The sequence below is a fragment of the Taudactylus pleione genome, unplaced genomic scaffold (assembly GCF_031769625.1).
Source record: "Taudactylus pleione unplaced genomic scaffold, aTauple2 ptg000820l, whole genome shotgun sequence".
NCBI lineage: Eukaryota > Metazoa > Chordata > Amphibia > Anura > Myobatrachidae > Taudactylus > Taudactylus pleione.
In genome coordinates this window covers 2,637,459-2,662,865 of record NW_028285222.1, presented here as the reverse complement: position 1 = coordinate 2,662,865, position 25,407 = coordinate 2,637,459, and the positions used below count along the sequence as shown (strand labels likewise).

The 25,407-nt window shown below is 47.6% G+C and overlaps 1 protein-coding gene across 1 annotated transcript in view; it reads right to left on the bottom strand.

Moving 5' to 3' along the window:
* USH1C (USH1 protein network component harmonin) overlaps positions 1–25,407 on the bottom strand; it is a 126,302-nt gene that overhangs the window by 7,577 nt on the left and 93,318 nt on the right. Inside the window, exons 23-26 of the mRNA XM_088458270.1 lie at positions 21,198–21,251; positions 20,099–20,198; positions 8,574–8,683; positions 8,376–8,431 (exon numbers count right to left, since the gene is read on the bottom strand). Coding sequence (XP_088314396.1) covers positions 8,376–8,431; positions 8,574–8,683; positions 20,099–20,198; positions 21,198–21,251 — 320 coding nt within the window. The remainder of the gene's footprint in view (positions 1–8,375; positions 8,432–8,573; positions 8,684–20,098; positions 20,199–21,197; positions 21,252–25,407) is intronic.

Below are 25,407 nucleotides of genomic sequence, written 5' to 3'. Positions count from 1 at the left end.
CACTGCACCATGTGATATGAAAACAGACTGTAATCTCCATGTCTCTACCATCTATCATACTGCACCATGTGATATGAGAACACACCGTAACCTCCATGTCTCTACCATCGTCACACTGCACCATGTGATATGAGAACACACTGTAACCTCCATGTCTCTACCATCGTCACACTGCACCATGTGATAGGAGAACACACTGTAACCTCCATGTCTCTACCATCCATTACACTGCACCATGTGATAAGAGAACACACTGTAACCTCCATGTCTCTACCGTCGTCACACTGCACCATGTGATATGAGAACACACTGTAACCTCCATGTCTCTACCATCTATCATACTGCACCATGTGATATGAGAACACACTGTAACCTCCATGTCTCTACCATCTATCATACTGCACCATGTGATATGAGAACACACTGTAACCTCCATGTCTCTACCGTCCGTCACACTGCACCATGTGATATGAGAACAGACTGTAACCTCCATGTCTCTACCATCTATCACACTGCACCATGTGATATGAGAACACACTGTAACCTCCATGTCTCTACCATCTATCATACTGCACCATGTGATAAGAGAACACACTGTTACCTCCATGTCTCTACCATCCGTCACACTGCACCATGTTATATGAGAACACACTGTAACCTCCATGTCTCTACCATCCGTCACACTGCACCATGGGATATGAGAACCCACTGTAACCTCCATGTCTCTACCATCTGTCATACTGCACCATGTGATGAGAACACACTGTAACCTCCATGTCTCTACCATCTATCATACTACACCATGTGATAAGAGAACCCACTGTAACCTCCATGTCTCTACCATCCGTCACACTGCACCATGTGATATGAGAACACACTGTTACCTCCATGTCTCTACCATCTATCATACTGCACCATGTGATGAGAACACACTGTAACCTCCATATCTCTACCACCCATTACACTGCACCATGTGATAAGAGAACACACCTACCTCCATGTCTCTACCATCCATTACACTGCACCATGTGATAAGAGAACCCACTGTTACCTCCATGTCTCTACCGTCCGTCACACTGCACCATGTGATATGAGAACACACTGTAACCTCCATGTCTCTACCGTCCGTCACACTGCACCATGTGATATGAGAACAGACTGTAACCTCCATGTCTCTACCATCTATCATACTGCACCATGTGATGAGAACACACTGTAACCTCCATATCTCTACCATCCATTACACTGCACCATGTGATAAGAGAACCCACTGTTACCTCCATGTCTCTACCATCTATCATACTGCACCATGTGATGAGAACACACTGTTACCTCCATGTCTCTACCATCCATTACACTGCACCATGTGATATGAAAACAGACTGTAATCTCCATGTCTCTACCATCTATCATACTGCACCATGTGATATGAGAACACACTGTAACCTCCATGTCTCTACCATCATCACACTGCACCATGTGATATGAGAACACACTGTAACCTCCATGTCTCTACCATCTATCATACTGCACCATGTGATAGGAGAACACACTGTAACCTCCATGTCTCTACCATCCATTACACTGCACCATGTGATAAGAGAACACACTGTAACCTCCATGTCTCTACCGTCGTCACACTGCACCATGTGATATGAGAACACACTGTAACCTCCATGTCTCTACCGTCCGTCACACTGCACCATGTGATATGAGAACACACTGTAACCTCCATGTCTCTACCATCCGTCACACTGCACCATGTGATATGAGAACACACTGTAACCTCCATGTCTCTACCATCCGTCACACTGCACCATGTGATATGAGAACACACTGTAACCTCCATGTCTCTACCATCCGTCACACTGCACCATGCGATATGAGAACACACTGTAACCTCCATGTCTCTACTATCTATCATACTGCACCATGTGATGAGAACACACTGTTACCTCCATGTCTCTACCATCCATTACACTGCACCATGTGATATGAAAACAGACTGTAATCTCCATGTCTCTACCATCTATCATACTGCACCATGTGATATGAGAACACACTGTAACCTCCATGTCTCTACCATCGTCACACTGCACCATGTGATAGGAGAACACACTGTAACCTCCATGTCTCTACCATCGTCACACTGCACCATGTGATAGGAGAACACACTGTAACCTCCATGTCTCTACCATCCATTACACTGCACCATGTGATAAGAGAACACACTGTAACCTCCATGTCTCTACCGTCGTCACACTGCACCATGTGATATGAGAACATACTGTAACCTCCATGTCTCTACCGTCCGTCACACTGCACCATGTGATATGAGAACACACTGTAACCTCCATGTCTCTACCATCCGTCACACTGCACCATGTGATATGAGAACACACTGTAACCTCCATGTCTCTACCATCCGTCACACTGCACCATGTAAGTCGACGCCTTAGCGGTTAGAACAGTGATTCCCAACCATCCTGGTTTTAGTGGTATCCATGCTTAAGCACAGATGGTTACATCAAAATAACTGAGGAACTAATTAAGTCACATGTGCTCATGGCTATCCTTAAAACCTGGAATGCCTGTGTGCCTTGAGGATCGTGGTTGGGAATCCCTGGGTTAGAATATCTGTGTCAATGGCCACCTTGACAAGATAGGAGCCTGCTTCCCTGATATATTCCACTGTAGACAACAACTCCGTTCTGTGGACACCAGAATGGAGACCCTCTTCAAGGGAATCTGCCCATCATCCGATAGCCTTAGCCACCTAAGCAGATGCTAGGGTTGGGCAGGCAATAGTTCTGCATTAGAGTAAATTGTCTTAAGGAAGTTTTCCAGCTTTAGTATCTGTCAGATCTTTAAGGGAGGTCGTGTTAGGGATAGAAAGGGTTGCAAATTTGAACAAACTGTAACCTACCTCTGTATAATGCCATATTAGATATCAAACTGTAACCTACCTCTGTATAATGCCATATTAGATATCAAACTGTAACCCACCTCTCTATAATGCCATATTAGATATCAAACTGTAACCTACCTCTCTATAAATGCCATATTAGATATCAAACTGTAGTCTATGTCAGTCGCAATGCACCATGCAATAGAAATGTGGATTATAGTGTGTAATCTCTTTTCCATCTGCACTGCGGTACTAAGGGTGCTTACACACTAGATGATTTTTTTTAACGATTTGCCTGATTCCGGCGATTTTGGAACTTCAAACCATCAAAATTGTCAAGTGTGTATGCACTATGTTGTGTGGTGTACGCTCCCATGGGGTCCTCAGCCGCATCGTCAGATCGGCCCTGCAGTACATGCAGCCCAACGTGACAACGAGGCTGGCGGCCCCATGCAGCGCAATCCGGCAGGGGCCGACATATATATCGGGCAGTTGGGCACCGGATCGTCTAATGCAGGGGTGGCCAGACTTTTGGACTCGGTGATCTACTTTTAAAACTAAAATCCTTTCGTGATCTACAGAGACCGAAAAAGGGGCGTGGTATGCAAAAGGGGGCGTGGTCTTGCAGCAAGGGATATAGGGTCTGTCCTCCCGAAATCACACATAGTATCCCCAACTCAAATGACTCCACACAGCAGCACAATCTATTCACATTACACGACATCGTAGTGTCCCTTATTCATGTTACGATATACAGTAATGCCCCTTATACACAATGCCCATAGTAGTGCCCCTTATGCAATGCCCACTGTAGTAGTGCCCCTTATGCAATGCCCAGTGTAGCAGTGCCCATAGTAGCGCCCCTTATACAATGATTACTGTAGTAGTGCCCCTTATGCAATGCCCATAGTGCCCCTTATACAATGACTACTGTAGTAGTGCCCATTATGCAATGCCCCCTGCATTGGAGCCCATTATGCAATTCCCTTTGTATTAGAGCCCCTTATGCAATGCCCCTGTAGTTGTGCCCATTCCCTCTGTAGTTGTACCCATTATGCAATGCTCCTTCATTAGAGCCCAGGGCTGCCATCAGAAATTCTGGGGCCCGGTACTAACAAAATAGGCAGCCCCCCTTCTGCCCCCCCCCCCGATTATAGGGCAGATTTGGGCAGAGCTGTGGATAATGTGGGTGGAGCTACATCAGGGGTGTTGCCTCACTTGGTGCGTAAACCAGGAATGGCTAGGCATGGTGGGGGGTGGCACAGGGCAGGGAAGTCTGCACAAGGGGGGGGCAATGGGCTGGGAAGGGTAGACTGGGGTGGCAAAGGGCAGGGAAGGCTGGTTGTACTAGGGGGGCAAAGGGAAGTAGGGGTGGGGCAGAGAAGACAAGCAGGCCGGCTGGACATGGGAGGGGGCGCAGGGAAGGTTGGCTGGACTGGGGGAGGGGCAATGCAGGGAAGGCAAGCTGGCTGGACTGGGGGAGGGGCAGGGAAGGAAGGCTGACTGGACTTAGCTGGCTTGCTGGACTGGGGGAGGGGCAGGGCAAGGCAGGCTGACTGGCTGAACTGGGGGGTGGGTCACAGGAAAGACTGCTGGCTGGACTGGGGAAACAGTGCAGGGAAGGCTGGCTGGACAAGAGAGGGGGGCACAGGGCAGAGTCAGCATACCTGCTTTCTTCATTGTTCTCCTGTCCTGAGAGAGAGGGCTGCGGCAAGGAATGCAACGGGCGGCAGGCAGGCAGGGAGAAAGAAAGAGCGTCAGTGCTGTGGCTTTCAATTAAGGACTGGAGCCGGCCGCGAGTATCAGCGGCGTTGCAGCATTTGAACTATGGAGCCGTCCACGAGCCAATCACAGCTAGCGGAACAGCAGCCAATCAGTAGAGGCCTGCTCCAGTCCATAGTTGAAATGCCCCAGCGCTGATGCTTTCTCCCTGCCTGCCGCCTCCCGGTGCATTCCTCACCGCTGTCAGCCGGGCCTACTCTCTCTCCGGGCCCGGTACAGGAGTCCCGGCAGTCCCCACCTGATGGCGGCCCTGTTAGAGCCCATTATGCAATGCCCTCTGTATTAGAGCTCCTTATGCAATCCCCCTGTAGTTGTGCCCATTATGCAATGCCCCCTGTAGTTGTGCCCATTATGCAATGCCCCCTGTATTAGAGTTCCTTATGCAGTGTCCCTCATGCAGTGAACTCAGTAATTTTCTTTATGCAGGGTCCCCAGTAATGCAGCAACCTCCCAGTGTAGAACAGGCCCCACTCCCCTGGGCAGTACTTACTACTTTTCACATTGGGCATCGTTTGACGCCGTCAGCGCTCCAGCTTTCACTCCCGCATAGACGCTCTAACTAGATCCAGCAAGTGCGCAGGCTCCTCACGACTCAGGTGGCGTCATGATGTCACCTGCGCACCCGCACATTGCATCACTGGGAACGCTGGCCACTGAAGTGATCACAGGGTTCTTTAGTCTCTGATCGCTTCAGAGACCAGCATTTCCAGTAGCTGCAGTCAGTTGGTTGTGATCTATTGGCGGGAAGCTCCGTGAGCTACAGGTAGATCGCGACAAACGTTTTGGCCGGCCCTGGTATGTTGGTGGGGAGGGGGGGGGTACACGCGTCGTTTAGTGTGTACCCAGCTATACAGAGAACACATATCTATGCACAGAGATCACACACTGTAACCCGTGTCTTTATAATTTGTCACACTGCGCCATGCAACCACACGTTGTAACTTGCGTCTCTACCATCACACTGCGCCATGCAATATTTGCAGAGATGACATCTCCATCATCCGTCACACTGCACCATGCGATACGAGCAGATATCACATTGTAACCTGCGTCTCCTTATTCTCAGTTATTGCGGCTGCAGCAGAAAGCCTGGTCTATACACAGAATCACTGTTCCCAAACAGCTCCCTGTCTGCTGGAGCGCTGAACAGAGAAAAGACAAGAAAGGTTCAGGATACAGGAGTCTGTGCAGAGAATTTACTGCTACAGCTTAGGAAAAAGTGTAAGACGATAAATCTATTTTAAAACGCCAGCTAATATCTCATCCTTGAAAGGACAGTTAATCGCAAAATAGCATATCACTGTGCATCGCTCAACAGGAGTGTGAGGAGAGGGGGAGAGAGGGGGAGAGAGGGAGAGGGGGAGAGAGGGGATGAGAGAGAGGGGGAGAGAGGGGGTGAGAGAGAGAGGGGGAGAGAGGGGGAGAGAGGGGGAGAGAGAGAGAGAGAGAGAGGGGGAGAGAGGGGGAGAGAGGGGGAGAGAGAGAGAGAGATCAGATCAAACTCGTCCAGGTGCGTCCATGAACTGGGTCACCAGGTATCCATAGCTACAGTAATGACTGTGGCCCTGATTCATGTTTGATCGCGAATGCCGCCCAGTGAGTGATTTTTAGCCACTGAGCATAGGCTGCACTGCTTAGAGATTGTATTGCTAATAAGCTCGCGCAAAGGATTCATTCACAAAGTGAGTGACAGGTTGTCCGCGTTTGGGGAAGGTAATGGGGGTGGCTAGAGAAATGTAGGCGTGTCAGGACAGTTTAAACAATGTTTTCTGGGCATGCATAAATCAGCCAATGCGTTCTTCCTCGCAGCAGGAGAGCCCTCTGCGTGTCAGGAGAGCCGCTGTGTCTGCGACAGGTTAGACTTACTCGGCAGGCCAGTGGCCGTCTGATCTGCCTTCGATGCGAGATGCTTTCAGTGGGTGTGTCTCTATGCACTGTCAGTGGGTGTGTCTATGCACTGTCAGTGGGTGTGTCTATGCACTGTCAGTGGGTGTCTCTATGCACTGTCAGTGGGTGTCTCTATGCACTGTCAGTGGGTGTGTCTATGCACTGTCAGTGGGTGTGTCTATGCACTGTCAGTGGGTGTGTCTATGCACTGTCAGTGGGTGTGTCTATGCACTGTCAGTGGGTGTGTCTATGCACTGTCAGTGGGTGTGTCTATGCACTGTCAGTGGGTGTGTCTATGCACCGTCAGTGGGTGTGTCTATGCACTGTCAGTGGATGTGTCTATGCACCGTCAGTGGGTGTGTCTATGCACTGTCAGTGGGTGTGTCTATGCACTGTCAGTGGGTGTGTCTATGCACTGGACGGCAGGGGGATTAATTAGCATATTATAGCAATTGTGGTCCACGAGTGATTGCATTTGCGTACGAACATGAAACCAGGCCCTGGTAGCGATGCAGCCACTGAGCTGAGTGACAAATAAGTCGCTCTGCCTATTTGCTACACCTAGCCTAATAAGATGTGCACTGAGCATTCCTGCTGATGTTTCGGGAACTTATCGTAGTGGATGACATTAAGGGTCAAATTCAATAAACCTGTCTAAGCCGCAATGTCATCAACAAACCTGGTATTTTTGTTGTTGTTGTGGTTTCTACCATAAATCACTGTGGCAGGCTAGGAGTTGAAAGTTGATATTTACCATTTTGCTACTGTACTGATCATTTAAGATCCTGAACTAGCATAGCAACCACAGCAGAATAATAAAATACCCCTCTGAGCTCTGTCTACACTTTGAAACCCCCCCTCTCTGACATCACATGACATGCTGAGAGCAGTGAACGTTTCAGCCATATTTGTTTCCCTCCAGGGAGATTTTGATAAGAGATAATGATTTGTAATGGTGGGTACACACTAGGCGATCAGGAAAGACAGTACGATTACGACATTGTAATCGTACCGTCGTTCCTGATCCCCTGTAGTGTCTGCACTGAACGATCAGTCGTTCAGTGCAGGCACTGTCCATCATTCCTGAACATGGCCAATCTGTCGTTATCGTCAGATTGTGCTGCATGTTCAGGCGATGGACAATGTCGGAAACAACCAGCGGGAGTGCGCATCGCTGGTCGTTTCCGACATAAAAGTGCACGATTTGTGCACGATTACGATGTCGTAATCGTGCAGTCGCTCAGTAATATCGCCCAGTGTGTACCCACCATTAGTGAACAGTGAAGAAAAATGTCCAATCCATGCATAAAGAGGAATGAAACTGGCTATTCAAAGTAAAAAAATATATTATATATATATATATATATATATATAACATAAAATGAATCTAGGCAGCATTTTTACTGTGGAAGGGTCTGTAAATATGATGGAAATACAACCAAATTAACAAATGCTGCAAACTACTTAGATAGTCTAAGATGGTAACGTCATTTAAAGAACGGTTTTACAGCCTCGTCACTGACTGTAACTGTGTCTGCGCACGTGGCTCTGATGGATGAAAAAAGCGCTATAAGAAATGAATTGGTGAGAGGCGGGGAATCCCTTCCTTGCTTATGTTATGGACATTAATTGCATTCATGTTCCATGACCGTTGGAGGTACGTAGCAATAGTAATGTAAAAGTATTATGTAATGAAGTATATACATATTTCTAACACCCCCACCCCTCCCCCTAGTCATAGAACCCCAACAGTTCTGACAGTTACTGTAGATGCAATTAGTAACTAGTGGGTACTTACACCTCATCGTCATATTCCTTTGGCGGTGAGACTGCTATAACCAGATCTATCCAGTCCTGGAGAAAGACACATTGATTATATTTTATACATTTCTATATACATAAATGGCAGTAGATACGACACATATATAGCGTGTAAGAGTCTCAATATTTAGTCAGGGGTAGATAACAGAGACGTCTAAGTGGGTACAGGACATACCCCTCCTGAATTCCAGGCTCTTGCCAGCGTTGCCTGAGCTTCAGATAACCTCACATCAGTCAGAATCTTCCCATTCACAGCCAGAATCTCGTCCCCTCTCACAATCCCACCTGAAAGAGAAAAATCTACATCATCAGAAGGGACCGCAAAGTGGTGAAATTATTGTGTTATTTCGTTATATAATGATCATCCTTTAAACAGCATCAACACAGTCAGTAGTACTGTACAATCAGGGAGAACATGAGAGTCATGTAGAGTTGGAAGGATACTGCAAGTCACAAGTGCTAAATGCCCCGAAAAATAGATACATTTTGCCATATAAACAAGATGACCGCAAAGGAATAGTACATGTGCCTGGGTTACACCAGATGAGACCATAGATCGCACAGAATAGATAGCAGCAGCCACATTACTATCATATTATCATAAATAGGAGGTATTCAGATGCATTAAGCCAATTGGCATCAGCCAACCATCATCTTCATCATCCATTTAGCACTGGGGGTCGAGCACCCGCGAGTGATCCACCTACAAAACAGGCGCAAATCTATCTTTATTCTGGTCATCACGGGTGTACAAGCCCTTATTAGGTAGGACTTACTCTCGGCCTGTCCCCCTTAGCTCAAAGGGGTGTAAGTACGAAGTGCCGCTCATGACCATGGATGTGCAAAATGTTACTTTGGACAATACCATAGTGATTCTCTGTAGATGCCCTGAAAGTGCCCGATACCTCGAATGTTCAGCAATTATATGTATATGTAACAGACTCTACCTATCAATGTTTTAGAGACTTTAACTTTTAAAGCTTGTTCTTGCTCCTAACTCTTTATACCTCACACCTGCTGGTGATCAAGAAACATCAAACAAATCTCAAGAACAAAAAGGGCGGGCACCCAGTGTACCCTTGTGGACTTGGGGAAATGGATTTAACTGAAGTATAACTCTTTTCTTAGTCATCCCATTGGAGGCCACTGGGAAGGGGTAAGTTCTCTTAATGGAAGCAGTACAAAGCACCTTCCTCCCAAAACTGGTAGCCCAGGAAGCAAACCACATGAAACCTGTACAATCTGGTGAATGTATGAACAGAGGACTCGGTGGTGACCCTTACACAGCTGCTCCACCAGATCAATCATTGATCTTGTAGAAAGTGCCTTGAAATTATCAGGAACATGTTTGCTCATTCCCAATATTAAGCCTGATGAATGGTACAAGTAATTCACTTAGCAATAGACTGCTTAAAGGTCAAACAAAGGAACAAGAGGTCTTGCAGACATCACTCATTCTCCAAACTCAAGTTTTCAAAGCCCTGTCCATAGCCAATGAAAGAGAAGACCACCTCCTCCTGGAGACCTATGATGATCACAAAATACTGACTAATGTGACAGCCCAGGTGAGAGACGAGGAACCTTAACCCCACCAGAACTTACGGGTCAAACGCACAATGTCAGAAAGGCATTCAACACCAGATTCTCCAATCTAAGGATCATGTTGGATCATGTTGGTTGACAAAATTCACTTTCCAGTTTTTCAACACCAGATTCCCCAATCTAAGGATCATAAGGATCATGTTGGTTGACAAAATCCACTTTCCAGTTTTCTATGCCCAGAATGAACACCGCCACTATGGTCAGAATGTTTTGCTCTGCCAGTTTTATAATCTGGAGGGTCATCGCAAGAAGACATTCAAAGCACCTCTGGTAATAGTGGGATGCCACTGTTGTGGCTTTGTCAGCCTAGATTTTTTACTGCCTTTCCATTCAAGATGGCGTAAAACACCACCCTTAGCTCCAGTATATTGATTCGAAGTTTTGACTCCGTCGGGAACAAAAGACCTTGCAAAGAAGCCTGAAGAGTGGCCGTTACTCCAGGCTGCTATCCATTGTCACCAGCATCTAATGCCAAATGTTGAAAGGCTGCTGACTACTGAGAATATCTTCCGTCTACCACCAAAGATACTTACTGATGCGTAGGGACAGCCTAATGACCTGACAGTACAGGTGATTGGGAGACTTGTTTTGCTTCAAAATGAATTAAATCGGAAACTCCCTTGAATTAAACTGCCCATACTGGATATGCTCACAGATGGAGACCACAGATGTCTATGTTTGAGCCAACAAGGACTATATTAATCCCATAACAAGAACAGTTTTCCTCCGGTAGAAGTACACGCCCCAGAATGATGATATGGGCATGAAGAAAAGAGGAGAAAACTTGATATGATCAAAAGATCATCCAGGTAGTTACCCTGTGGAATAAAGATGAGCTGTCATCATGGCCATGATCTATGTAACCTTTATTACTGGCCTCCAAGCTTGATCTTCAATCTGTCTACTCTACCCTGGGATTTCAAGGAGTTTAGGTATTAGTAATGTTTCTGGAAGAGAAATAGCTTCCCACCTCATGGGAGCTCCTGGTTGGCACTGCTGCCCATCATGCTGACTGCTCAGGTTTCCAGGAAACTGATGAAAGCCTGTCTAAGCTGGTCTTCCTCTTTGCTGGACCCTCTCGAGGAATGATAAGCTAACCTTTAAAAGTATAACCCCTTGCACCAACTAAGTCATGGAGCATTTATCGGCAATAAATGCTCACCGTGGCCTATAAAATTAATTTATCCAGCTGGGGAACCAAATCTGGACTCACCTGAGAGAGGAAGCAATGCCAGCTTCATCTTAAAATGGCCATACATCCTAAGATTATCTGTCCAACCATTCAACCAGTTGGCTGGATGGGATGACAATCTGGTAATGTATGGGAGCAAAATGACCATCAACTATTTGTTCCCAAATGCTGGAAGATGGACAAAAAAAATGAACCTTCAAATTGGTTAAATCAAACTGATTTAACCTATTTGTCTGAATGATCGTTTTTGTCGGTTTTCCAGAGTTTGGAAGCAAATGGTCGCTTGCTCACATTCATTACCAGATTTTAATTCCAACCAGTTGGATGGTTGGACAGATAATCTTGAGGTGTATAGACAACTAGTTGATTGGTTGGAATGAAAATCTGGTAAGGTATGAAAGCAAATGACAATCAATTTGCTCCCAAACGCCGGAAAATGGACAAAAACTGTTTGTTAAATGTTTGACCTAAACAATTTGTTCCAACGTGTCTGAACGACAATTTTCATTTGTTTTCTGGTATTTAGGAGCAAATTGCTGATCATCAGTTACTCCCATACATTACCAGATTTTCATTCCAACCAATCAACTAGTTGGATGATTGGACAGATAATCTTTACCCAGTCTTAAGGTGCATACACACGTAAAGATTTTCTGTCCAACCATCCAACTAGTTGATTGGTTGGAATGAAAATCTGGTAATGTATGGGAGTAAATGATGATCAGCAATTTGGTCGTCAGACAAGTTTGTTAAATGTTTGATCTAAACAATTTGTTCAAACAACAGTTTTTGACCATTTTCCGGCATTTGGGAGCAAATTGCTGATTGTCATTTGCTTTCATACGTTACCAGATTTTCATTCCAACCAATCAACTAGTTTGATGGTTTGACAGAAAATCTTTATGTGTGTATGTATGCAGCATTAGAATCTACATCTGGCAATTAAGCCACAGAGTCTGCTGCACTGAGATTGCCGACACAAACTTTTATTCAGACATGACCCACATCCAAAGCAATATCAACCAAGTATTAATAGGTGTCTAGAAATTTTCAACAAAGTTAAGCAGTTTTCCTCTTGGTCTATTGGACTGTAAGTCCTCGGAAAGCTTGATCATCCTTTTTCCCCAACAGCTTCATTACCCATGCAGAAACCATGATAGGCCCAATAGACAAAAATGGATTTAGGGAGGCCTTTCTGATCTGTGCCAATTTAGGGGATGGAATTAGTTGGTGGGTTTGGACGTCTTTGAAATGGAGGCTATCCTGCCAAAGAATTCTTAGTACCTGGAATAGTCTGGCCTCACCCACGGCGGGCTAACCAGATACTGCAGATATGGAGAGTAAAGAAACTGAATGATTCACCTTAAGCTTAAACCAAGAAAAGTTGGGAATTTCTGCAGTGAGTCCAGCGCTGGCTGATCTGTCTGGATTAAAACATCCGCACCCAAATGACAGATCTTATCCTCAAACTCAGAGGAAACCTCCAAGATGACACACGAACATAGATGTTTCACAAGAGTTTTTGGGGCATGTCCCAGCCTGGCGTTTCAGTTCATCTGCCCATTCTGCGTGACTATAGGATTACTCGGAAGTCCAATAATCCACTGAACTGAGATCGATGCTGCATCTTTCTACGCGGTTGCTTGAATCTGCAAAGCCGCCGGTGGGGCGTCTTAATAAAAATCCAGGCAGCTGCGACATTTGCATATTTTCCCGTACAAATTCAAATCTCCGGTGGCATTATCTGAATCAAGCCCTTCGTGCAGTCTAACCTGGCTGGGTACAGGCCCCCACAACTGGTGCACTTACAGAAAGCTCTCTTTATTACAGTGTGCTCCAGTGCTGTGGCTGTCGGCAGGCAACTGCTTGTCAGGAGACCAAGCAGTGATCCCAACTCCAACGGAGGCTCAAGGATTGGGAGTGGGTGCATAGTCTTCAGACAGTAACTCCCAGGCACCTAAACAAAATCAAGCACTCCTGGCAGATGCAGGGAATAGGGGTTGGAACTAAGAAACAAAATGTTAAATACTTCTGGACTTCCACTATACCGTAATGTAACCAGTGACACCCAGAAAAGGGAAGAGTAAGATAGATTACAAATTTCTATTATAAATTAAAATTTGTTTTCACAATTGAATTATTTGTTTCTACATTTTGTTGTCATTGTTTGTTTTCTGGTAGAAATAATATGAGATATGGTAAGAACTTACCCTTGTTATCTCTATTTCTACGAAGTCCATAGGGTTCCACAGGATACCTTGGGGGTATAGGCGATGGCGGCAGACATCCAGGCACCACAGAGTTAAATTTTCAGCCTCCCAGGATGCACTGGGGTCCCTCTCCTATACCCCGCCCCCGAGCCTCAGGCCACTCAGTTTCGTAACAAGCCATAGGCCGGAGCAGGAGCAAAAAAGAGAGAGAAGACAGTCTGGAACACACAAGAATCACATTCTCACCAGAAGGAGACGGAGAAACCGGTGACCAGATCAAAGCCCATCTGCAGTACAGGTGCGACAGGGCGGGAGTCCTGTGGAACCCTATGGACTTCGTAGAAATAGAGATAACAAGGGTAAGTTCTTACCATATCTCATATTTTCTACTTCAGGGTCCATAGGGTATCCACAGGATACCTTGGGGATGTCCCAAAGCAGTATCCTTTAAGGGCGGGACGCTCCTGTGCTGTAAGGAGAATCCGCCGCCGAAAGGAAGCATCCTGAGAGGCGAAGGTATCAAAATCATAATACCTTACCAAAAATATGGACAGATGACCACGTGGCTGCCAATCACCGCTGAAGCGCCACGTCGAGCTGTCCACGAAGGACCCACAGACCTAGTGGAAGAGCTTTAATAGAGGATGGAACAGGAAGACCTGTGAATCCATCCTGCCAAAGTTAGCGTAGTGGCAGGCCAACCCTTTTTATGGAAACCAGAAAGGACAAAACCGAGAGTCTGATTTCCTAAATGGACTGGTACGGTCAACTTAAATTCTTAGCGCCCGTACCACAGCCAAATAGGCCTCACCAGCAGACAGGACTGGGGAAGTAAAGGCAAGCACTGCCCTGTTCCTAGGAAAGATGAGAAAAAGGGAGGTCTACATGACAGAGCCTCCCATTCTGAGATCCTACTGGCCAAATTAAGAGCCAGAAGGAATACAGTCCTAGCCGTAAGCCATTTGAAATCCACTGAGCCCAGTGGATCAAATGGCGGTCCTCAGAGAGCCCTAAGGACCACAGCCAAATCCCAAGGAGCCACAGGTGGAACAAAGGGATGCTGAATATAACGTACACCCTGCACAAAGGTGCGGACATCAGGAAGAGTAGCAATCCTACACTGAAACCATACTAACAGGGCAGAAACCTGCACCTTGAGGTAAGCAAGGCGAAGACCGTTATCTAAGCCCACCTGTAGGAAAGCCAACCTCTGGATATCCGGAATACCCGAGGAGCCTAGCCTCTAGGGCGACACCTGAAAGAAAGTATACCATACCTAATGGTAAATTCTTGCAGATAAAAACTTCCGAGCTCTTAGCATGGACACAGCCCCTGTTAACTATAGAGCTGGAAAAAACTCCTAGACCTTAAGAGGGCAGTCTCCACCACAGACAACCCAGGTCTGGGTATCAGCCAGGATCCTGAGACAACAGGTCCGGGCGTAGAGGCAACAGCTTCGGAGTGTTAACTGAGAGGCTCCGAAGATCTGAGTAATAGTGCCATCTGGCCTACGCTGGAGCTATCAGCAGGAGCGTGCCTCCTTCTTGCTATTACTGGAGGAAGAAGGGATAACGGAGGGACGAGGTACACAACTTGGAAGGTCCACTGGACCTACCTACGTCTATCAGAAGAGTCTCATCTCTGAAAGGCTCCACTTGTTCACCAGAAGATTGAACACCTCCTGATAAAGAGGACATTTCCCTGAATGCACGTCTTGACGGCTGAGAAAGCCTGCTTTCCATCTGAGGATTCCTGAATGAACAGCAGGGATATAGCCTTCCACCCAAGCCAGAATTCGGGACACCACTGTTAGTGTCGCCTGACTTTGAGAACCTCCTAGGTGGTTTACATAAGCCATCATGATGGCGTTGTCAGACTGTACCTGCACGGTATTTCCGTGGAGGACCTGTCCTGCATGCTGGAGAACCCTGAATACTGCTCAGAGTCCTCAGATGTTTATGGGAAGCGCAAAAACTACTGGTGTCCACCTGCCCTAGAACAAGTGTGGACCCGTCATGCTTCCCAGCCACGGATACTGGCGTCCGTCGTCAGAAGGACCCTGTCCGCAATCCCAAAGGGGGTGCCCCTTGTTTAGGTGAGCTTTCTGCAGCCACCAGGCCAGAGAGAGACAAACCTCCGGGGAAAGCCTATTGACTTTATCCTATGGGGCAACCCATCCCATCCGGAGAGGATCAAGTTCTTTAGAGTGAAGCTGGGTACTCTCCACCATGTCGAACAGCGACATCCTGGAACCCAGGAACCACATTGCCAAGTGAATAGACACTCGGCGACTCTGCAGGCAACTGCGTACCTTTGCCTGTAATGCAGAGATCTTTTCCTCAATCACAAAGATCCTCAGATGTTGGGATATGGAGCATCCTCTGTGAAGAATCAGAGAGGACCATTTCCAGTTTATCAGTCAGCCCTAACGTAGCAACACAGATATTGTCCGTTGCATATGGCACTGAAGTATCTCTGGAGACCGTGGTAACAACAGGAGGTCACTCGGATAGGGTAACATAACTACCATGACCCTGGTAAACCGTGAGGCGCGGAGGCCAGACCAAGGGGCAATGCCAGAAACTGGAAATGCTTATCGACCACTGCAAACCTGAGGAAAACACTGGTGTGCTAAGAAAAGAGGGATATTCAGGTAGTCACCCTGAATATATCCAACGACACCACAAAATTCCCAGGCTCCATTGAATGATGGAATGCAGGGTCCCTCTCCCGAACCGAGGAACCCTTAAGAATTTGTTGAAGGATTCGAGGTTGAGAATGTCCTGGTAAGACCCATTGGGTGTCTGTACCAGAAAGAGGATGGAGTAATACTTCGTTCCCCTTTGGGGCAACGGAATAGGTACTATAACTCCTGCCTGGAGCATAGAGTGTAACACCCTCAAAAATTACAGGGCCTTGCCCTGAATTGACAGAAGACCTGTAACGAAAAACCTTCTGGGAGGCTTTTACCGGGAGGAAAGGACATACCTTCAAGAAAATACTTCTCTTACCCCAGTGTCCGTGGTGGTCAGACACCAGCACTGGGCGAACTGGAGAAGCCGGCCTCCAACTCTGGGGGCTCCCGAGAGGAGGCCCGTCCCGTGAGGCTGAAGGCTTATAGTCCAACTTGGGAGTAGGACGTCTTGTACTCCAAGCCTGTTCTTATGGCTGAGCAGATTTCCTGGCTACTGACTGTCTTGGAAAGCTGTATTTTAGACTTACCCTGGCCTCACAGAGCCGAAAAGACAAAGTCCCAGACCCTGATGGGACTGTAGCCGATGGCAGACACGCAGACGTAGCTGCTGCCTACAGGGCCACAATTGTGTCCAGACGAGGGCCAAACAGGACTTGTCCCGTAAAAGGCAAAGCCTTCCAAATGGAATCTGCGTCCGCTTTCCAAGAGCGCAACCACAGGGAGCGGCAAGCCGCTACTGCTGCCGAGAAGATTCTGGAAAGGAGTAGGCTATATGTAAGACCGTCTCATTATGAACGTGGCAAAGTCTCTGAGAATTTGCCACTATCCACCTGCTCTGCTGGAGAGTCAGTGTGCAGAGATCCAGTTACCTACTCAGTGTTCCATGGCTCTGGCCCCCCAGCACACGGCCATAGCCGGCCTGGAAGCCCCTCCAGCAAGGGAATATTGGATTTTAGATATATTTGCACCTTGCAATCTGGAACCTCCTTCAAAGAGGACCTGGAGGGCATGGGCAACGTAGCACTCCTCACTAGGCGTGTAACATGAGAATCTACCCGTAAAGGTAACTCCCATTCGGAAATGTAATTATCCGCAAAAGGGGTATGCAAAAGGTCAACCGTTTTTGAGGCTGGAACCGCTTACCCGGATTTTCCACGCCTCATCTAAATGATCCACCTGACCAAATAGAGGAATTACAGTGGCAACACCCTTATCCTTAAAGAAGGCATATTTGGATTTAGCCACGGGGGATATGTAATAACCAAAGCCGCACGGACTGCCCGTAGAAGGCCAGGTATATAGACTTTAGACCCAGACTACGCCTCCTTTGCACTAAGGGGCTCGTGTCTGAAAAAGTCAATAATGTCACCGTCATCAGACGTCATGTCTTTACCCGTCTGAGACCCGAAAGGCCGTTTAGAAGGCCTAAATGGTGACTCCCCCTGTAAAACGTCCATCAGGTGCTATACCATTTGGACAATAAATTCACCCACACAGGCTCCTGCGAGACCTGGGGGGGCAAAAAACAGGATACACTGGGGTACCATCAACTGTCCAGGGACCCCTGCATGTGATGAGACCACCACAGGCTGCGATAACCCCTTGGGGAAACGCAGGGGGCGTTGCCCACAAAGGCTGTAAGCATTTTAGCCAGCCGAGGGCGGTCCCCTTTTTTGTGCAGGCACAGTGACAGAAATGGGGCGTGATATATAATACAACATGCCCTCCATAAACCCTCAGCGTCTACATATCCCTCCGCTAACTGCACATGATATCAGTACATTATAGCTGGAAGAGGATATCCTCGTTCACTTTCCGACATGAGGAGTGTGAACGGAGCGTATGTGACCTCCCACACAGAAAAACCATGTTTACTGTGAGGTAATAAACACCCTGCGACACCGCACCGCAAGGGCTGTAGCAGAAGAACAGGGATAGGAAAAGGCTGACAGTTAGAAATGAAAGTACAGGCAAACAGCGCTAGCATTTAAGTCACATACAATGCACAGATAACATCCTGCATTACAGGCACTGCGATCAACTACACAGACCAGAGCCTGGTAGGAAACAGTGCTGCATACACTGACCTTAATTGAAGGAGAGGTATGCGGGGGACCCGGACCGCAATGGCATCTGTATCAGCTTCCAGCAGCGTTTGCCATCCCCAGCACATGTAGTGAGAAAATGGCCACCGAGGAGCAGAGAGAAGGCAGGGCCCGGGGGAGGAGCGCTGACACAGCCCGCTCAGACCGCTGTGGAATGGCACTGTGCAGCGGGGGAGACGCCGGCTGTGAGACAGGGAAGGCGTTCACCCCTGGCGTGCTATCAACCCCTGGGACGCCGCGCTGTACCGCACATGCTGCAGCCCGCTGTCCCTGGTGGTCTAGTGGAAGGCGCAGGATCAGTACCTGGCCCCACGCGCAGCCGGTCCCCAGGGAGCCCCCTGCCTGGGGACCAAACAGGACTGTGTTACCGGAGGGTGCCCACCGCGGGACCCCGCCGCTTACCTTGTTCCCCGTGCATCCGGCCACAGTCCAGGTAGCCGGGGATCACCGCTAGCTGTGACCCCAGCTACCTACCAGCATCCCCGGATCGGTACCGGCGATCTGGTACCGGCGGGGTGTAGGAGTGACAGCATGGACGTCAATACTGACTGTCCTATGCTGGAGCACTCTAGTTGTGCAGCCACAGCTGCGAAGAAATATTCAGGGGCCTTAAAAGACCCCCCTCTGTACGGTGCGACTGGTCCGGCCAGGCACCTACGAAAACTGAGTGGCCTGAGGCTCGGGGGCGGGGTATAAGAGAGGGACCCCAGTGCATCCTGGAAGGCTGAAAATTTAACTCTGTGGTGCCTGGATGTCTGCCGCCATCGCCTATACCCCCAAGGTATCCTGTGGATACCCTATGGACCCTGAAGTAGAAAAAGGACATATGTAATGTCCAAGAGAATTAAAAAAAAAAGTAAGTCTGGTTTTTAATCCTCCAGTTATCTTGACTCATCACCGTAAGTACTATCTGACAATATAACACAGATTTAAAACTACTGCCTAATAAAGGATATTATATATATGTGTATTGTTAATATATATATATATATATATATATATATATATATACACATACACACAATCTGTTCCAAAAGCCCGGCACTCCGCAGACCACGCTGTAGGTCTGTTTTACCTGCTCCAGGTGCCCTCAGCAGAGGAGATCACTCCCTTAATGCAAAATACAGCAAGACAGCGGCACTCTGGAGACTTAAAAAAAGGTGCAAACAGGTCTTTTTTATTCTACGTTTCTGGGTCTCCCCCTTCCTCAGGAACACACACACTGTGTGTGTTCCTGAGGAAGGGGGGGACCCCGAAACGTAGAATAAAAAAGACACCTGTTTGCACCTTTTTTTAAGTCTCCAGAGTGCCGCTGTCTTGCTGTATTTTATATATATGTATATATATATGTATATATGTATATATAAAATCCAAAATGGGTCCGCACTCACGATATGTTTTGACCATCTCGCTAGGGTGACCAACCCATATGGGACTCAGTCCCATAAATCCAGATATATCAGAGAAAAAACCCCGGGGTGCACTCACCAGACTTAATAAAAAATGTTCTTTATTCAATCCATAGATTACATGGGAACAGCATAATGTCACAGCATAATGTCAACGTTCCGGTCCTACAGCATGGACCTTTATCAAGACTGTAGTCCAGTCTTGATAAAGGTCCATACTGTAGGACCGAAACATCGACATTATGCTGTTCCCATGTAATCTATGGATTGAATAAAGAACATTTTTTATTAAGTCTGGTGAGTGCACCCCGGGGTTTTTTCTCTAATTAATATATATATATATATATATATATATATATATATATATATAGGCTTTTATTGAATTTCATCCATACGGCAGTTGAAGAATGAAAATTGTATGTATAAATTAAATAATAATATATGGAGATGCCCTGTGTTCTGCGATTCAATAAATGATGTAACATACCGTGATTGTCAGCGGCTCCCCCATCATATATAGCAGAGACCACGATTTTCCCAATGGGGGATTCGATACCCCCTTCTACCACAAGATCCAGGGATCCTTCCTGTGTCCAATAACGAGAAGTGCAGGGACGTTACTATATGTACTCAGGTAATCACAGGAGCTGGTCACACTGGGCTTATCCCTCTGATGCAGCGATTATGGCAGCGTGGCAGGAATACAGGGCACCTAGATATTTCCACATGTCTTTGTGTTGGTGGCAGAGCAGATGCATCAGTCACCAAATATATGGGAGGGTCTCATTCTATGTCCCCATTAAGAGCAGAGTACCCCCCCCCTCCTCCCTACTCTGAAGCTGCCCCACGCTCCATAGGCTCAGTGTGACATTCCTGACTTGTACATAAGAATCTGCTGAATGCATTCAGGGCCTGGTTCAGAGATTTACCCAAACCCGATGATTTGCAAAGGTCTTGTTGGGGGTTGGCGCAGGCGAGATAGCTCACAGACCCCCATAGCCGCAACCTGACTGACTGAGGCGTTTGGGGAGCAGGACAGAAGGACTGTTCCTCAAAACAGGTGTGTGTCACACTGCGCCCCCCCCCCCCCCCGTTTTGGAGGCGTGAAGATCCCAAGGTCTGCGTCGTCGGATGCAGACTTCCTGGACCCGGAAATCCAGTTCCGATGAGTATGCTTCAGCTTAACGCAGCCTGGGCAAAGCAGCAACCATGGTCGCAATAATGATTAGAGGCGTAGCCTACAAACGCTGTACTCTGATCTCAGACGCATGATAGGAAGACGTCTCCTGCTGAACTTGTATCTGGTTGGACGGTATCATACGGCTGCTTCCCTGCGGCTGCGCAATACTGTCCATCTCGGAATCAGGCCCTCGGTTACAATGTGAATAAACCAGAATGGTGTCCGATAACCATGGCACCACCCGTACACATGCAGCAGCCAACTTTGCAGCATTCTGAGCACCTCAATCATAGTCTGCACATTTTCCACTGGGGAGGATTAGTTGCTGTAGGTAATAGCTGTAGGTAATAGCTGTCTGTGTATATTACTCACACATTACCGTCTGCTATCAGCTGTGACTTCTTACCTTTTTTATTCTTAGTTGTCGGACATCCTTCCCTGCGATCTGCTGAGGTGCAAACTAAACAACAGAAGCAATGCAAGTTACACCAGAAACAGCAACATATATACTGTATGTATGATAAAACACTGTTCTATATACAGTAATAGATCTGCTCAAACCTACTCTCATTGGAGCCTTAATAAATATCATAAAGTGATTGAATAATGCTGCCTATTCCTCTATATTATGGATGAGACATAGAAATCTCTGTTGCTGGAGGAAAGAGGAGTTGTATTTCACCATTTATCGGACAATGGTCAGATTTAGGACCTGATTCAGACCCGCTCGAGAGCGCACAGAGGCCCTGATTCAGAGCCAGACGCTCTGACAGAGCGCTCGCTCTGAATCAGGGCCGTCCCTCTTACTTTTTGGAGTGGCCTCCTGGTCGCTCGCATAGCTGTGGGTGACCACCCACAGCTATAGCGAGCGGCCAAAATGATGGTCACGATGGTCAAGACCATCGGGCTTGCGATGAGACCCTTGTGGTAGGGTCTCGTCTGCCGCAAGCCCTGGAGTGCTTTTGGCTCTATCAGAGCCAAAAGCACTCCCACTGACATCACTAGTGATGTCAGTGGGGCCGGCCCCAGACGGTAGGCGTTCCCATGGGAACGCCTCAGTCTGGGCAGCCACGCCCCCGACACACCCACCAAAGGGGGCGTGCTGTCAATCACCATCGACAGCACGCCCGCTTTGGTGCGAGACCCATAACGACGGCTTGGCCGTCGTTATTCGGGTCTCGCACATGCGCACGATGGAGCCGCCTCCGTCGTGCGCATGCGCACTTGGGCAACATCGACCCACTTGCGAGTGGGTCTGAATTAGGCCCAGAGCTCGCAAGCGGGTCGATGGTCACTCACTACGAATGCCGAAGCCGGTTCCGGTGTGCGCATGCACGAGACCTGGCCAGCGACGGGCGCTCCGTTGTTACGGGTCTCGTACCAAAAGGGGGCAGCTGTCTATTTTGATTGACAGCTCGCCCCGTTTTGGAGGACGGGTGGCTACACAAACGGAGGCATTCCCGAAGGAACGCCTGACGTTTGTGGGCGGCACCACTGACATCACCAGTGATGTCAGTGGAGAGCTTCCAGGAAGCTCTCTGGGGCTTGCGATGGACGAGACCCTGCCACAAGGGTCTCGTCACAAGCCCCGATGGTCGCGACCATCACCTGGCCACTCGCAAAAGCTGTGGGTGGTCACCCACAGCTTAGCGAGCGGCCGGGAGGGCACAACCCAAAAAAAAAATGCCCTGATTCAGAGCGAGCGCTCTTAAAGAGCGTCCGGCTCTGAATCAGGCCCTTAATGTTATGACAGAGGCTGCATTTTAAATGTCATCCTTCTACTTAACTGACAGGTCTCTATAGCTGCAATAACAGCCCCTTTCAGCTTACACTCCCATCATTAAACAAACTGAAAATGTATCCAGTGTACAACCCACAAGATTTTCCACTTTTTCTAAGGACTACACCGGCCTGGGTAACCTGTGGTTCTCCAGCTGTTACTAAACTACTACACCCAGCATACACTCCCACCGATCAGCTGGTAACATGCTGGGACTTGTAGTTTCAAAACAGCTGGGGGGCCACAGGTTAGCCAGGCCTGGACTAGATCCTAAACATTTTGACAATTATATGAAGCCCATCCCACAGCGTCATTGTCAGCGAAGGGACACTCTGTGCTGTTCTGTACAGCAAGCCGGCGGGTGTTTGCACTCTGCTCTGAGTCAACAGTTGACTGCGCGCTGCTCAGTACGCCGACGGGTGAGTGTGCTCTGTTCTGCCCAGGAAGCTATAATGGACCAGTAAATGAGATTGACATCCTATATAATAGTAGAAATGCAAAGATCTCAGTTTGTAAATATATGTAAACATATGGCTAAGCCACCAGCCAGTTCATGGCGTCTCTGATATGGTGGTCCTAACACTATACGATAATAGCACCTACTTTGGATCATACGTTTGTGTATTTTGTTATACTACATGATAACAGCACATACATTTATATATATTTCTCACCTGGAGGCACCCCAATATCCTCCAAATGGCAATAGATGTACCAGCATGCCCCTCCAACTACTGATCCCATATATGCCCCTCCAACTACTGATCCCATATATGCCCCTCCAACTACTGATCCCATATATGCCCCTCCAACTACTGATCCCATATATGCCCCTCCAACTACTGATCCCATATATGCCCCTCCAACTACTGATCCCATATATGCCCCTCCAACTACTGATCCCATATATGCCCCTCCAACTACTGATCCCATATATGCCCCTCCAACTACTGATCCCATATATGCCCCTCCAACTACTGATCCCATATATGCCTCTCCAACTACTGATCCCATATATGCCCCTCCAACTACTGATCCCATATATGCCCCTCCAACTACTGATCCCATATATGCCCCTCCAACTACTGATCCCATATATGCCCCTCCAACTACTGATCCCATATATGCCCCTCCAACTACTGATCCCATATATGCCCCTCCAACTACTGATCCCATATATGCCCCTCCAACTACTGATCCCATATATGCCCCTCCAACTACTGATCCCATATATGCCCCTCCAACTACTGATCCCATATATGCCCCTCCAACTACTGACCCCATATATGCCCCTCCAACTACTGATCCCATATATGCCCCTCCAACTACTGATCCCATATATGCCCCTCCAACTACTGATCCCATATATGCCCCTCCAACTACTGATCCCATATATGCCCCTCCAACTACTGATCCCATATATGCCCCTCCAACTACTGATCCCATATATGCCCCTCCAACTACCGATCCCATATATGCCCCTCCAACTACTGATCCCATATATGCCCCTCCAACTACTGATCCCATATATGCCCCTCACAGCAGTGATACACAAAAATGACAAGTTGCTCAAATCAGTGGATGTGGATTGACAGTAAAGAGGTCGACAATGGGGCAGATTAAATTAGCCGCAGTGTTGTCCCCGCGACTAATTGCCGTCCAAAATCCCCACTGCGCGGGGAAAAACTATTCAATTAAATAGCCTTTTCCCCCGCGCTGTAAAATCGGGACTCGTAAACTGCGGAATCAATGTGTTTTTTCCCCGCGCACAAGGCCGATTTGGTCGTTTAAACACGGATTTTACCTCGCACCTCCAGGAGGTAAAGTCCGACTGCGGGGACTCCCGCTCGAGGAATCCCCGGCTATTGAATTGGTCCGGCGTGGCAATTAGCCGCTAACTGAATCTGCCCCAATGTCTAGATAGACACCAGATGTTAGACAGTCAATAGGTTTGACAGGGACAAAAAGTTCGACACACTAAAGGTCGACATGTAAAAAAAAAAGTCGACGGGAACGAATGATCGACATTGTCAAAAGGTCGACATGAAATGGACGACACAAAAATGGTTAACACATGAATTTTATTTAGCACTAATTTTCACCCTAACAACCCTGCACCCCTTTGTGCCTAACTGTTGGGGTAGGTGCCTGACCCAAAACATCCCTTCTAGTGCCTAACCCTTCGGTAAGTGCCTAATCCTCCCTCCTCGTGCCTAACCTTAACCGTCGTGGTAAGTTCCTAACCCTAAAAAAATATAAGAAAAGTAATGTCTCTACAATTTACATGTCGACATTTTGATACCGTCGACCATTTGTAACAGTCGACCTTCTCGCATGTCAACATTTAGTGTGTCGACCTTTTGTCCCAGTCGACCTATTGACTGTCTAACATCTGGGTGTCTATCTAGACCAGTGATTCCCAACCTCGGTCCTCAAGGCACACTAACAGTCCTGGTTTTAGTGATATCCATGCTTAAGCACAGATGGTTAAATCAAAATAACGGAGGTACTAATTACGTCACCTGTGCTCAAGTATGGCTATCCCTAATACCTGGACTGTTAGTGTGCCTTGAGGACCGTGGTTGGGAACCCCTGAGCTAGACATTGTCCAACTTTTTAGTGTCTATTTAGTCCGGCACCCCAAATCAATTTATTATGCTTGGGGGAATGCTGTGCCTTTCTTTCCTAGATTAGCCCCTCCCTGGCAAGCACCTGTAGTGGACAAATAAATGGATTTAAGCGACTTGCATTTTTATGTATTACTGGACAGCAATGGACTTGAGGCCTGAATCAGAGCCGCTTGCTAGATGCGATCGCTCACAAGGTGTATGCAAAT